Source organism: Candoia aspera, chromosome 2 (genome assembly GCF_035149785.1).
Source record: "Candoia aspera isolate rCanAsp1 chromosome 2, rCanAsp1.hap2, whole genome shotgun sequence".
Taxonomy (NCBI): Eukaryota; Metazoa; Chordata; class Lepidosauria; order Squamata; family Boidae; genus Candoia; species Candoia aspera.
Window position 1 is genome coordinate 7115353 of NC_086154.1, and position 14037 is coordinate 7129389.

General features: G+C 45.4%; 1 protein-coding gene across 1 annotated transcript in view; it reads left to right on the forward strand.

Annotated features, from left to right (window-relative positions):
- Positions 1-2546, forward strand: part of LOC134489779 (vomeronasal type-2 receptor 26-like) — a 32583-nt gene extending 30037 nt beyond the window's left edge. The window contains exons 5-6 of the mRNA XM_063292643.1: positions 272-398; positions 1651-2546. Coding sequence (XP_063148713.1) covers positions 272-398; positions 1651-2546 — 1023 coding nt within the window. The remainder of the gene's footprint in view (positions 1-271; positions 399-1650) is intronic.
- Positions 2547-14037: the final 11491 nt, after the last annotated feature.

Here is a 14037-nt window from a genome sequence, read left to right on the forward strand (position 1 = left end):
TAATGTTGCAAAAGCAAAATATCCATCTAATAATTCCTTGAGTAATTCATTATATAAATTTAAATTCTTCATCTAAATATTATAGTGTGGGAAAAATAAGAACAGAGGATAACAAGGGAACAACATGCAGCTGAATCTGTTTGATGAGCTGCATTGTTTTCACAGGCTTCAGAATGAGGAAAGCTCACTTTGAATTTCAGATCACTAAGCCCTTCCTCCTTTGCCTCCTTTCATGAAATAAGTTCTGAATGTCTTTCCTGTCTCTGCTCAGCCCCTGCCTCCTTCCCGGTGTGTGGAAAGCTGTCGTTCCGGATTCAGGAAGGTGGCTCAGGAAGGGAGGCCCATCTGCTGCTATAACTGTCATCCTTGTGCTGAAGGAACCATCTCTACCACGGAAGGTGGGTGACACCAGAGGAGAGGGAGAGACTCTTTACGTAGATATTTTCTGTGCAACAGGGTTTTGAAAAGCATTCCTCAGCTGGAATTGCACTTATTTAAATGGATTTCAACCACAGCTTTTCTTTACATGGGACACTTGTGCCTGAATTGGTTGGGGGGAGTTCCCTTCTTTGACACCATAGAACTGAGCCAGTGCCTTGTGTCAGCGGGGATAATCCCAAAAGTCACCACTCGTCCCTCTGAGTGTCCTATCTCCAAGGTAGAGAACTCCAGCACACGCTGGATTTGCTCTTCAGCAATTTTAAGCCTCAGACTGTCGGAGATAGAACCAGCCGGTCCCCCAGCAAACGCTGGCTATTTTTAAGGCCAGGCAGCAATCAAAAAGGACAATGGGACAAGACCCAAAAAGGCCACACTCACACGGTTCGATGATTCAGAGAAAAGGTTTATTTCACGCATTTGCAAAGGCGGGTCCCTCCGTGCAAGAAGGAACCCCGAATAATGATAAAACAAGCCTTTTTATACCCTAATGCCCTATTGCTGCCGCCGCCCCCCTGAGGGGGCTTGGCTCACAATCTTCCTCTTATTATTTGACACATAAGCATTTTAGCATCAGCAGATGAAAGCCAGTTATGGCCAGCTTCTACCACTTCCCTATTTCCATGAGTTTGAGACACGTGTACACTTTTGAACTTTTTACCTTTCCCTTTTTGAACTTTCTAACTTCCCCTTTTTCTGCAAGCACGTTCCTTGTTTCTAACCATATCCTTACGAGAGCGAGAAGCACCCACCCCAGTTGCAAAGCTTCCCCAGCTGCAAACCCACTTGCCGGAGCATATGCGGTTTCTTGTGAGCAAGCATAACAGGGCATCAGAAGGTCAGTTGCCCACATCCGTGTCTTCAACTTTCGTTAGTCTCTTCCTGTTTACTACTCCCTTGAATTTGAAGTACAGTTATTAAATTCCCCTCTCACACTTGTTTTCCCTGGGAAGATGTCCTTGGATGACGGGCTTTCAGCTGGGTCACAGAAAACCTCCATCACTGCCCATTTCTGGAAACCAAATTAAAGGAACCTCAACACAGCAGCCCAGCCTCTATGTGAACAGTGGAGGAGAGCCCCCACCTCTTGGGGTCCTCCTTCTAACTACAGACTGATGTCCTTCACATGCAGTCATTCACACCATCCTAAATTCATGAAGTATTTGTTTAAAGTATATGTTTTATGGGAGACCTTACTCTCCCTTTTTTCAGATGCAGAAAAATGCAACAAATGTCCAGAAGATCAATATCCAAACAACCATCGAGATCACTGTATAGACAAGATTGTGACGTTCCTATCCTATGAAGAAAATCTGGGGATCATCCTGGCTTCCCTTGCCTTGTTCCTCTCATTAATCACAGCCTTTGTCCTGGGAATCTTCATTGAATTCCAAGACACTCCAATCATCAAAGCCAACAATCGGGACCTCTCTTATATCCTCCTTGTCTCCCTTCTGCTTTCCTTCTTGACCTCCTTCCTCTTCATTGGACAGCCAAGGAGAGCCACCTGCCTTCTCCGACAAACAGCCTTCAGCATCATTTTCTCACTTGCTGTCTCTTCTGTCTTGGCCAAAACAGTCACGGTGGTGTTAGTCTTCTTGGCCACAAAGCCAGGGAATAAAGTGCAGAGATGGCTGGGGAAAAGCTTGGCCAATTCCATTGTCCTCTCTTGCTCTGGTCTCCAAGTTGTCCTCTGCAGCATCTGGTTGGGGACCTCTCCCCCCTTCCCTGAGTCTGACATGAACTTGCTCTACAGAGAGATCATCCTGCAATGCAATGAAGGTTCTGTCCCCATGTTTTATGGTGCCCTTGGCTACATGGGCTTCCTGGCTGCTGTCTGCTTCTTAGTGGCCTTTCTGGCCAGGAACCTCCCTGGGGCCTTCAATGAAGCCAAGCTGATCACCTTCAGCATGCTGGTCTTCTGCAGTGTCTGGGTCTCCTTTGTGCCCACTTACCTGAGCACCAAAGGGAAGTACATGGTGGCTGTGCAGGTCTTCTCCATCTTGGCCTCCAGTGCTAGCCTGCTGGGCTGCCTCTTCATCCCCAAGTGCTACATTATCATTCTGAAGCCAGATCTGAATACAAAAGAACATTTGATATCAAAATAAAATAGTAAATTGAGTTTTGGGATTGTGACTCCCCCAAAACTGGTTATTAATTCCAACAATATTAATTTTTTTAAAAAACGCCCACAACCCCCCGCCCCCAAGTCTCTTTTTTTCCAAATCTATAATTTCTGTCCATGACAAGGGACTGATGTCAATATCCCTCCATACAGGTCATTTCACTACTGCCATGAAAAAAAAAAATCAGATCTAGTGTGTGACACACACACACACACACACACACACGAGACATTCCCCCAATAATTTCGATCATATCCATGGTAGCCATGAACTCAAAGGTTTTAAAGAGGATAACTTTCCTAAAAGAGGATAAGGCACCACTTAGGATTCTTGCAAAGCTCAAGGACTTCTCTCTGTGCCCTTTCCTATTCCCCTTTGGCATCTTCCCAAAACCTCATGTTGAACGCTGTCAACTTCCATTTGGGTTCCTGCACAGAACAGGAGGGGAAATTGTATCCTATATTTTACACTGGAATTTTATTGTATAGTTATTGTTTTATGCTGTAAATCGCCTAAAGTCCCTCCGTTCGGAGGAGATGGGCGGTGAGAAATTTGATAAATAAAATGAATGATTTAAAGAATTAATGAAGTGATGATCTTATTGGACAACTTGGAAGAGAGTGGGAAGAGAGGAAGCAAGCTTTGGTTTCTGGTTTCAAGAGCAATTTCCTTCCCTAAAGGGTTTTTTTTTCTAGCAGAGATACTTTTCAAGACCTATGAAATCATTCTGTGGTGGTACTTCAGGTTCGATTAATGAAGCTTTGTTGGCTATTATACAAAGCTTTGTTGGCTATTGTACTGTCCAGATGTTTAGGACTCAGAATCCTGAATCCCAACCGTCTTGGGCAGCAGGAATCTGCAAAGAAATGGTTAGGTACAGCCATATAACTGCACATGAAAGAGGAAGCATTTCCTTGCAGGAAGTTAACATGAGAGGCAAATTTAGGAGTCCGAAACTCTGAAACTTTAGAGATCTACTTGATCAAGAAGAAGGTAGACCTCCATCAGAGAATCACAGTGCCCTTTTAGAAAGATCAGACATGGAAGGGGGTCACTGAGGTCATGAAGTCCCACCCCCTTTTCAGTTCTGGAACCCAAATTAAAGCATCCTGACAAGAGGGTAGCAGATCCTTTCCTTGGACATGTTCAGTGAGAAGCCCACAACTTCCCTGGATCATTGGTGGGAGTGACACCCAGTGATTTTGATGCAATCTCCCCAGGGTGCTTCAGGGAGTGGAGGATTGCAACTGTCATCTATCCAGAAGCCCTTTTAAAGCAGCCCCAGCTTTACTTGGGAATGAATGGATGGATGGATGGATGGATGGATGGATGGATGGATGGATGGATGGATGGATGGATGGATGGATGGATGAATGAATGAATGAATGAATGGATAGATGGATGGATGAATGAATGAATGAATGAATGAGTGAATGGCAGTGTAAGGAAGATGTCCTTCATAGAGATGTGCAAGCTCTGACATCTGGGCAACAAGGGTAAAACTTTTTTTTAAAGTCAGATAACATTTGGAAGTGGCACAAAACAATCGGATTTGCAAGATTCTGTTGTAACCAATCTCAATAAAAGTAGTTCTAGCCTTCCTCTGGAGTTGATTTCTTGGTCTGGTCTACCTGGTGGGGCTGACCCAGCGATTCGCATTTGTGTTTGGCACTTGGCCTTCTCACTTAATCTACTGAAAACCCTCTGGCGTTTGCGCCATGAATTCTATCAGTGAATGTCCCTATTCTTAAGCTATGCTGCTTTCCTCCATACACATCCATTTCACACCATTTCTGTCATGAGTACGGATGGCGAGCAGGAGGGGGCCCCTATCCAAGGGGGACAACACATGCATAGTTTAGAGGCTTTGAACTGTCCTTCAAAGAAAATCAGAGCAGACCCACCTTGAGTTTCGGGTTGATCTGTGTGGGTTTCCCATGCTCTTTCAGTTTGGTAGGATTTTTGTCTACTAGAGCAGATCAGAAACACTCGAGACAAATTCCTTGTCTCAGTCTGGTTTTTTGCTTCAGTTAGGACAATTTCCAAGTTCAGGGTAATCAAATTATGCATTTGGTTAAAGAACAAACTTTATTAATTTTATTATTCCAAGTTTACTACTGCCCATCTACCCCAAAAGAGGGACTCTGGGCAGTTTAAAATAAAATTAAGACAATAATAATAGACAATTAAGTTCTTGTAAAACAAAATTACAAATATAAATTACAATATAAATAAGTATAAAATCCAACAGGTTAAAAATTCTAATCAGGTGGGAGGGGGTCTAAGGCAAGAGCCAACCCCATGAACAGCTGCCCCCCTTCCTGCCCCATGTGAGACGGCAGAACCAGGTTGTCAGGGCCCTCCTGAAGGATGGAAGTGATGGTGCCTGCCTCACCTCTGGGGCAGGATCTTCCAAAGGGTGGGGGCAACTGCAGAGAAGCCTGCTTCCTGGACCCCGCCAGATGGAATTCTCTTATCGACGGGGTCCATAACATGCCCTCTCTGCCTGACCGGGTGGGGCTGGTCGATGTTGTGGGGTTGAGATGGTCCCTCAGGTAGCCTGGCCCTATGCCATGTAGGGCTTTAAAGGTGATGACCAACACCTTGAATTGGACCCAGAAGTAAACTGCTATCCAATGCAGCTCACGTAGCAAAGTTGTTATGTGCACCCTGCTAGGGGCACCAAAAATAACCTGCGCGGTCTCATTCTGGACAAGCTGAAGCTTCTGGATACTCTTCAAGGGTAGCCCCATGTAGAGAACATTGCAGTAATCAATATGGGAGATGATGAGGGCATGAGTGACTGTTCGGAGGGCCTCTCGCTCCAGGAACGGGCATAACTGGCGCACAACCCGATGGTGAGCAAAGGCCCTCCTGGCCACGACTGCCACCTCCTCTACAAGCAGGAGTCGTGAGTCCAGAAGAACCCCCAGATTATGCCCCTGGACTGTCTGGGACAGTGCCACTCCATCCAGAACTAAAGATGACCACAAAACAACAATAGTGGCACCATCCCAGGGGCAAAGGGAAGAGAGATGTGTAATGGCGGCTGACGATGTCCTGTTCTGCTATGAAGGTTTTCCTTTTCGAACTCTCAGGCCTTTTAGCCAGGAGTTCAACTGAGAAAGTGTAACTGGAAGGGAGGCAGGACTCCCAGGCTGCTCATTTCGATTCCAACATCAACCCACAGTGACTGTCTTTGCCACACATAAACACACAAGCTTACGTCCAAAATATTGCTCTGCACTCTGTTTTGCTGGATTTTCAAACACTTTACAATCACTGGATGGATGGTCTTCAGAGTGCAGGAGCATCTGACGGATGGCTGGGAGGAAAGAGAGGGCAAGGAATGGAGCTGGTGCAGCTGTGGGTGGCATTGCAGTGCGAAGCCTCTCTTGGGAGGATGCCAAGCCCCCCAGCAGGGCAAGAGGTTTCAGGGAGAGAAAGGAGTGGGGTCTGCAGCTGTGGGAAAGGTAGAGAGTTCGGAAGGGCTGGTGGGGGTGGGAATCAGCCTCCTGGCCTCGGACACGGAGCACCTCCAGAGACAAACTGGCTTCATGTTTTCCCCACAGCTGTACCGCCAGCTCATTTCAAGATTTTTCAAGAACTCTCTGCCAAAAATTACAAGGCCCACAAGAAGGTGCTGAAGGACAGACTCATCTCAGCTTCCATTGATATTTAAATAAATAACTTTATTTATGAAACAGATTTCAGTTTCTTTATGAAACAGATTTATAAGGCTGCCCAACTCACACACGAAAACAGATATGTGAAATCTGGAGCCCTGTCTGTGGCTGGTCCATCTCTGCACCTGATCTGGAGATTGGCAACCATGTTGATGCTGCAGATGTGATAGCTCTTCTTCTCATTGTCCAAATAATTCTGGGTGTGGTGTTGCCCCTAAACTAAAACTCCAGGGATTTTATTTACCTGCTTATCTTTATGTTTCTTTCTTTCTGGCCAAAGATTTTGCTTGACGTAAATCTCAGACTTCAAAGCAACAGGAGGCTCTTTCTGACATCTGAATAGCCAAATGAATGAAGGAGGAAGTTCCTTGGGTGCCGCAGAGGGCCAGAGAGAAAGTCTCCTGCAGGGAGAGCCACGCTGGTGACCTTCCAGTACAAGGGATTCAAAGGAGTTTTAGTCATCTGCTCACATTGGCAGTTGATGTGTCTGTCTTGGGAAGAGAACTAACTCTTCAAATGAAGTTGTAGAACATTAAGAGGCTGTTTAGGCCATCAAGACAACTCAATTATCCGGGCAAATTGCAGGATACCCTTTTATCTGGCCTAAGCTGGAATTGATGCAAATAGGCAAACATTTATTTATTCATGCACAAAATGATGGTCATTTTTGTATTCTGGAGTCCTTGGGGTTCTCTGAGCTTGGCTGTTTCTTGCAGACATTTTGTTACCAAACTAAGTTTCGAGAAACTAGATTTTTTGGGTAGTGAAACCTCTGCAAGAAAGCAACCAAGCTCAGAGGACCCCAGGGACTCCACAGTTCAACCCTGAGCTACAGAGATTGGTATCATTTTTGTATATTTACTGAATTTATTAAATATTGAGGTATTCTTATCATATAATTTAATTGGAGATGAACACAAAGATGTTGATCGATGGGATGCTTTAAGTCTCACCCACCCAGATAATTCCCAGGATACTTTACATCTTGCATGCAATTCCTAATTACTTCCCCAATAAATATTTGCCCCACTCCTTGCCATGTTCCTTAAGCATCTTTGAGTTTCTTCAACTATAAAGGTATCTTTGAAAAGGATGCCTTTGTCCATTAAAGGAAGCTTCTGAAAACTTGAATGATACCATTATGAGTATCTTTTCACTCATATCAAATTTTGGACACCTTCATTTAGTAAAATATCTAATGGAGTTTGGATGCACCGACTGTTCATTGTTCTTGCGCTAGGCCTGGCACTTTCATATACTACGAGATCACATGACTTCATTAGGACAGGCAATGAAGTGGCCAGAATAAAATCCTTCATCTGGCTCTGGGTGTGTTTCTGCATCAGCTTCTATCCTGGCCCACCTTCAAAACTCCCAATCTGGCAACAGGGCAACCCAGCAGTTGGAGAAGCCCAATGTTTCTTTAGCTACATGTATTGGGAAGAAAGGGATGGAATGGCACAAAAATAAACAAGGCAGGTGGCAGGGGCCTGGATCAGGGCAATAGTAGATCCTTCTTGGAGTGAAGGGGTGATGGGGCTGGCCTTGAAGAAGGTCGTGGTCCACTCCTTCCTCAAGAAACCATTGCTTGACTTGGCCGATTTTGAGAATTTCCTCCAGCCTCCAACCTTCCCTTTCTGAAAATATACTGGACCTGCAATTACAGGAGGAAACTGATTTTTTTTTTGTTTCAATCTGTTAAGGTAATGCTTAAGGTATGCTGCTACCTGTGATGGTCAAGGCGCTCTAAGTACTTGGTCTGCTGTGTTGACTCTGGCTTGTGATTGGCCAGTTCCTGTGCTTTTCCAGGAATCCTCTCATCTCCCTCCTGAAAATGCCTTTAGGTCTACCTTCTGGAGACCCAAGGCCTCCTCCCAGTCTCTCTTTGTCCAGTCCTATTTTTTTTGGCTTCTCTGCTGGGTCTGATAAACACTTGCTTGTGACATTGATTCCTATATTAGCAGTTGTGTTTCACCTGAAGTCCTAAATCTGGATACATGCAAGTCACTCCTGCTAAGCTAAAGGAATCATTTGGTTTGCTGCTTGGATTCTCATTGGATACATGGAAGGCCACATAGATTTTCTTAATGAATAAACAATTAAAATAACACCAATACCTTCCTGTCTACATTAAGGCAGAGCTTTTCCAATTTTCTTTCTAACAGGTTGTCCTCTGGTGAGGAAGCGAGTTTTTTCACTAGGAATGGGAATCCTGAAACTTTTGCTCAGCTTCTGGCTCAATTTCTATTGCAGGACCAGAAGAAGTGGATCAGACCTACAAAGAAGGAGGTTCAGGCCAGACATCAGGAGGAACAAGCTGTCAGATCGTACAGCAACTCTGCCCTGGGGAGTGTGATCTCCTTCAAAGTTAACAATGGAGAATCGCGAGAGATGGGTGCCCTAAACCCCACAGCTCCTAGGTGTTGCCTGGGTACAGCCATAGCGTGTTCTTCCCCATCCAGACCCTTCCAGCCTTCAGGCACTGGAAAAGCACCTCAACAGCATCACATGGACAGCCCAGGGCAGAGATGTACAACCGAGGACCATCAGCAGAGTGATAACACTTGACCCTGTGCCAGGGGATAACCTCACCCAGTTGTTTCATGCAGCTGGAGAATATTGAGCCCTGTGGCACCCCATCCCCCTCAAAGCAGAAGCCTAGGACTGGACCTCTCCCCCCATCAACTGTTGCTGGAAAGAGTTTGGCCCGAAACATCAGAAAAAACACACACACGGCATTTCTATAAAAATAAATGTATTTACAGAAAGCATAAAAACATAAACAGTTTCATATCCAGATATCCTGGATAGGCACAAAAGCTTCCTACAAGCTCATACACGCACACATGCTCTGGGTAGGACTGGAAGGAAGGCAGTGTAAAAGGAAACTAAACAATCCAGGCAAGTTCCTTTCACAGGCAAATCAGCAGTTTTATCTTATATGGTCATCGTTTCACACCCAACCTGAGGATACTTAAGTTTGACTTGTTCACCCTGCCAAAATGATTTGTTACCATACTAACTTAGTGGCTTGGTCCTTGAAAAACAAGCAAATAACAACATCAACACCAACTGGAACAGCCTTTGAGGAAGGAGGGGGACCATTTAGGAACAGTGCCTCTCACTCCTAATCCCTTCAGCTGGCCCAGAAAGATACCCTGACACCAATGAAAGAAGTTTAGGATGAACACACTGCAAAGTCTCTAAATTCTCCTGGTTTAGGGTATCATGTGAACACTGCCAAAGGAAGGAGACAAAAAAAAATCCTGTCCAGATTTAGATTACACTCTTGATAATGGCTGGGAATTGATTGATTGATTGATTGACATGATCCTTTATAGACCACCCACTTCCATGGACTCATGGAGGTTTTTCATGAAAAGTAGCAACCAAACTGATACAATCGAGACCCCATCACATATAATCTAATTCAAATAAGGCAGCCATTGAGTCATCAGCATCTGTAAGCCCTGCAGGAAAGCTGGGTTTTCAATGCCTTCTTGAAATCCTGGAAGACGGGAGTGTTCTTTATCTCAGGAATGAAGGTGTTCCCAAGTGTGGGAGCAGCCATTGAGATGGTTCAATGCCAGAGGTACTTTGTGACCTCTGAGGGAGTGGGGACCCTCTGCATACCCTCCCTCACAGCCTGCACTGGAGGGAGGGTAAATCTGCCAGGAAAAGACAGTTCTGAAATTCCTGGGCTCCAGGCTCTATATCATATTAAGGGGTGGTTTTTTAAACCATGTTTGTTGGCTAAGCCACAGTGGACCAGGTTGAGATATCCCATTGAGCTATAAGCCATGGCTGAGTTCAAATAATGCTTTCAAGAAATCCAAATCAAGAAACCCACATTACAAACAATGGTTAGTAAACTTTGATTTCTAACTTATTGTGTTCTGCAAACCCAGTTAATTGTTTTTTATTCAATAAATCATGATAAAATATTCCTGTTTTAATATGATGTGTGAAGCAAGTCACAGAAGTGGGGCTGGCTCCTATGCTTGGGCATCTGCTAGAGAGTCTCTCAGTGGGTCATTTGAAGTGACATCAAGTTTGAGATGAATACACTGGCCCTGTTCCAGATCTTCCAGGATCACAAACATCTCCTCTGGGTCAAACTGACCCACCCATGTAGCATTCTTGGCCAGAGGGAAAAATCTAGGAGATTCTTCTCTGCATTTCAGCCTAGGCTAAAGTTCTGACATTTTCTGATTGTCTGCCATCCTGTCAAAAGAGCCTGACTCTGCTTAGTTTCAGGGCTCAAAACAAGGCAGTCATCCCCATAGGAAGAAATGTGCAAAACTAATGAGAGAGATCTGGTGGATTCCAAAGGGAGATAATTTCTCCCTCAGATCTGTAATCTGACCTTTCCTGCTACAGATGAGGTTTAGCTGTGGCTCTCAATCCCAAGGGAATCCCAGGAAACAGCAGGCAGGCTGTGTCCCTCCTAATTCCCCTGACTGCCAGCTGCCCTAAAGCTCAGTCTTCCTTCCCAGGGGCACAGAAAGGACCTCCCATTTCATGCAGCTGTTGAATTCAGTGCTTATGTTTTTTTCAGAGACTTCATCCAAAGGATGAGTCAAGCGTCAGCAGCAGCAGGAATCAGGTGCTGTGACTGGGATAATGGCAGGGCAAAAGAGCAGCTCCTGTTTCAGTTGTTTTCAAGTGCAGCTACATCCCTGGGGGGCAATCAAGGATAATAACCCTTTTGAGTCCATGCCTGGCAGCTGCTCCTTCTTCTGCTGACAAGCAATTCTTGCAGAAAGACCAAGAAATGGGCCAGGAATAAGAAACACATATGAGACTTTCCTTGCCTCTTCTAATCTAGGGCCCTCCCAGAATTCCTCAGCCAATATGGTTTGTCTCTGAGGCATCACAGAAGATGTGGCAATTCTTTCTTGGATATCACAAGCACAGAAAACTCCCTGGGTTAGTTCTGTGGGGTCAGCAAACACATCCCCTTAGTGCCCATTTTGTATGCTCTGAAGAATCAGCAGGGACTCCCCAAAATCTCAGCTGAGAAGGATCCTTCTGGGCCTTAGCCTAACTTCCTCATTTCCTTCCATATGCAGGCTTGGAGGCTGATTTTTCCAGCCAGGCCTAAAGAGACTCCCGCCAACTTTTCTGCTGGGAAATCTGTAAACAACCTGAAATTTCCTGTTTCCCTTAAAAGATACAGATTGGATGCATTGCTTCCTTAAGCTAGAGTTCCTCTACAGAATAAGCCAGTTGTGGATTCCCACTATACATTAAGCCAGGATTTGTACACATAGAATACACATGCTTTCAGGAATCCTCTCATTAGCTTGATTCCTGAAGTGGGAGAGCTCAAGGGAAAGCCTGGGAAAAGTCGGGTGGCCTTAATGAACAGCAGAGAGGTGCTCTGCTCACCTGTAGTCCAAAGCATTTCTTCCTAACTATTCTCTAAGCATGCAGGTTCTTCCTTTTATAGACCATCTTGGCCTCCAATATTGAATGGTTTTGAGACAACTGCATTACCTGGTCCTGTTGCTGCACATCCCCAAGTGCATCTGCGAGACCAATGTGAACGATATACAGGGGTATCTTAGATATGAAGCTACTGAGTGCCCTCTGGGTAGAAAGGAGGATACAAATCAAACTCATAAGCATATGTTGAATGCCTCCTTTCTTAAGAAAAAGTCATTGAAAGCAGTTGTCCCAGATACAAGAAGCAAAAACTTAAGATGGACTCCCATCTCATTCTCTTCTATCTGTAGCTTAGTTGGTTGTAGAGTGGAAGAATAAATACAAGGATTAAAGTCTGCTGCAAAGTGGCCAGCGAAGAGCCTTGAGAAGTCAGGAAATTAACTTGTGAGCTAAGGATCTGGTTCCTAAGTTTGTAACTAGAAAAAGTCAGAAGCAAGGGAGATAGGAAAAATCAGAGAAAGGTTAATACAGGGAAAGATTAAGGAAAGTGATGGTGGCTGCTGTTCCACAGTTAGACACAGAACTGGGGACCTGAAGAAGACAGGGGGTCTGACTGCAAGAGTAGAGAGACAGGAAAAGAAACTTTGAAGAGTTAACAAAAGTATGAAAATCTCTGGGTCCAAGATGGACCAGAGACACAGAACACAGCCATGCCTGGGGTGGGGTGGGATGGGGTGGGATGGGGTGGGGGAGGAGGGATTCATCCTGGAGCAATGGCTAGGAGAAATAGGAAGTTGAAGGAGAACTAGAACAGGGCAGCCGAAGAGATGAAAGGAACGAGAAGCCATGATAGAAAATCTACTCCTGAGTAAGGAAGAGGTAGAAACCACCAGGCTTTTCTCCCTACTCCCCTGTGGCCAGCTGGGATTCCACCCCCATCACTCCTAATGGTAGAGGGGCAGCTTGAGGTGTGCCAATGGTCCAGGAGGATCGGTCAGCTCTCTTGGCCTTTTAGGAGGGAAAGAGGCTGGAAAACCAGCCAGTGAATTGTGGGGAGGACTCAGGGTTGAAAATGGAGTGGGGGAGAATCAGACTGAATAGGCCAGGCAGAAGAAATCCAAGAGGGATCAGGCAGCCAGAACAATTGCTGCATGAGATTCTTGCAGAGTGCATTGTGTTGGGGAGGATTTTTTGATTGAGTGTAATCTGTGCTTTGGAAATGCTCCTTTCCAGCTGGCTTTCTCACAGCTAGCTCTGAGCAGCCCTGCCAGGACACCGGGAGAGTCATCCCCTTGAATTCAGTAGCTCAAGCTCTTCTTGCACGTGTGTGATACCATCTCTATGTCTGCAAGGCTGTGCCGATTTCAGATGGAGGGTGGACCTCCACTGGGACAATCAAGGAACACAAGGAAAGGTTTGACCTGGAAGTTGTGCATCTTCCATATAAAGCAGAAACAGTCCGTGTTTTCTCAGAGCAAGAAGGGGGAGCCTGTGGCCTTCCAGGGGCCGCTGAGCCACAACTCTCATCGTTCCCAGTCAGCCTGGCCAGTGGCAAGAGAACCTGGAAGTTGTAATTCAGCAGCCTCTGAAGGGTCTGGAGGCCTCACGGTACAGCCGTCACCAGACATACAAGACAAAACAAAGGCCCCTTGTCGAAACTTAATCTACCTTTTCTACAGAAGCCCACCCAAGATTTCTGGAAGCCCATAAGGACAAAGGGGCAGATTCCTAATCACAGTGATGCCAAAGTGACAAGACATGCAATGATGCCAACTCCATTCTTTTGTTCTTACCATCACATGAAAATATGGATGAGGAGTTTGTATCACACCAGTAGGGTGTGTCTTTCGTCCCTTGCTCCTTCCTTCTACCCCTGCAGATATATGGGGGAGAGGCAAGGGGGCAAAGTGACAAAATGTTTCTCATGACATCACCATGCAAACACTGGGTCTTACCTCAAGGTGCAAGTAGAATAGGCTGGGGGCTGTATGGTGACACCATGACACCCGTTTCATTTCTCCATCACTGTCCTTTGCAGTGCACACTTACAGAAACAAGGTATTTAAGACCCAGAGTGGAATGTTGCAGCTGAGACCTTCATTCTGGCAGAGGGGTGCAGAGGGACTTCTCCTCCTGTTGGATCAGTTATATAATTATTTGAACTAATTATGGACTGCTAGAGAGACATCTCTTAAGAGCCAGGAAGCATTTTTTGGGGGTAGGGCACAACCCTTGAGGTACAGGTTGTCTGGGCAGCTTCAGTTCTGGTTTTAATTCAGTGAAAGCAGAGGAGATGCAGAGATGTGGAATTAGGCAGAGACACTTAATTCGGGAACATTCCTTTTCCTTGGAGCAGAATGATGACATCATGCACAAATATTTTCAGGGAAGGAGATGTG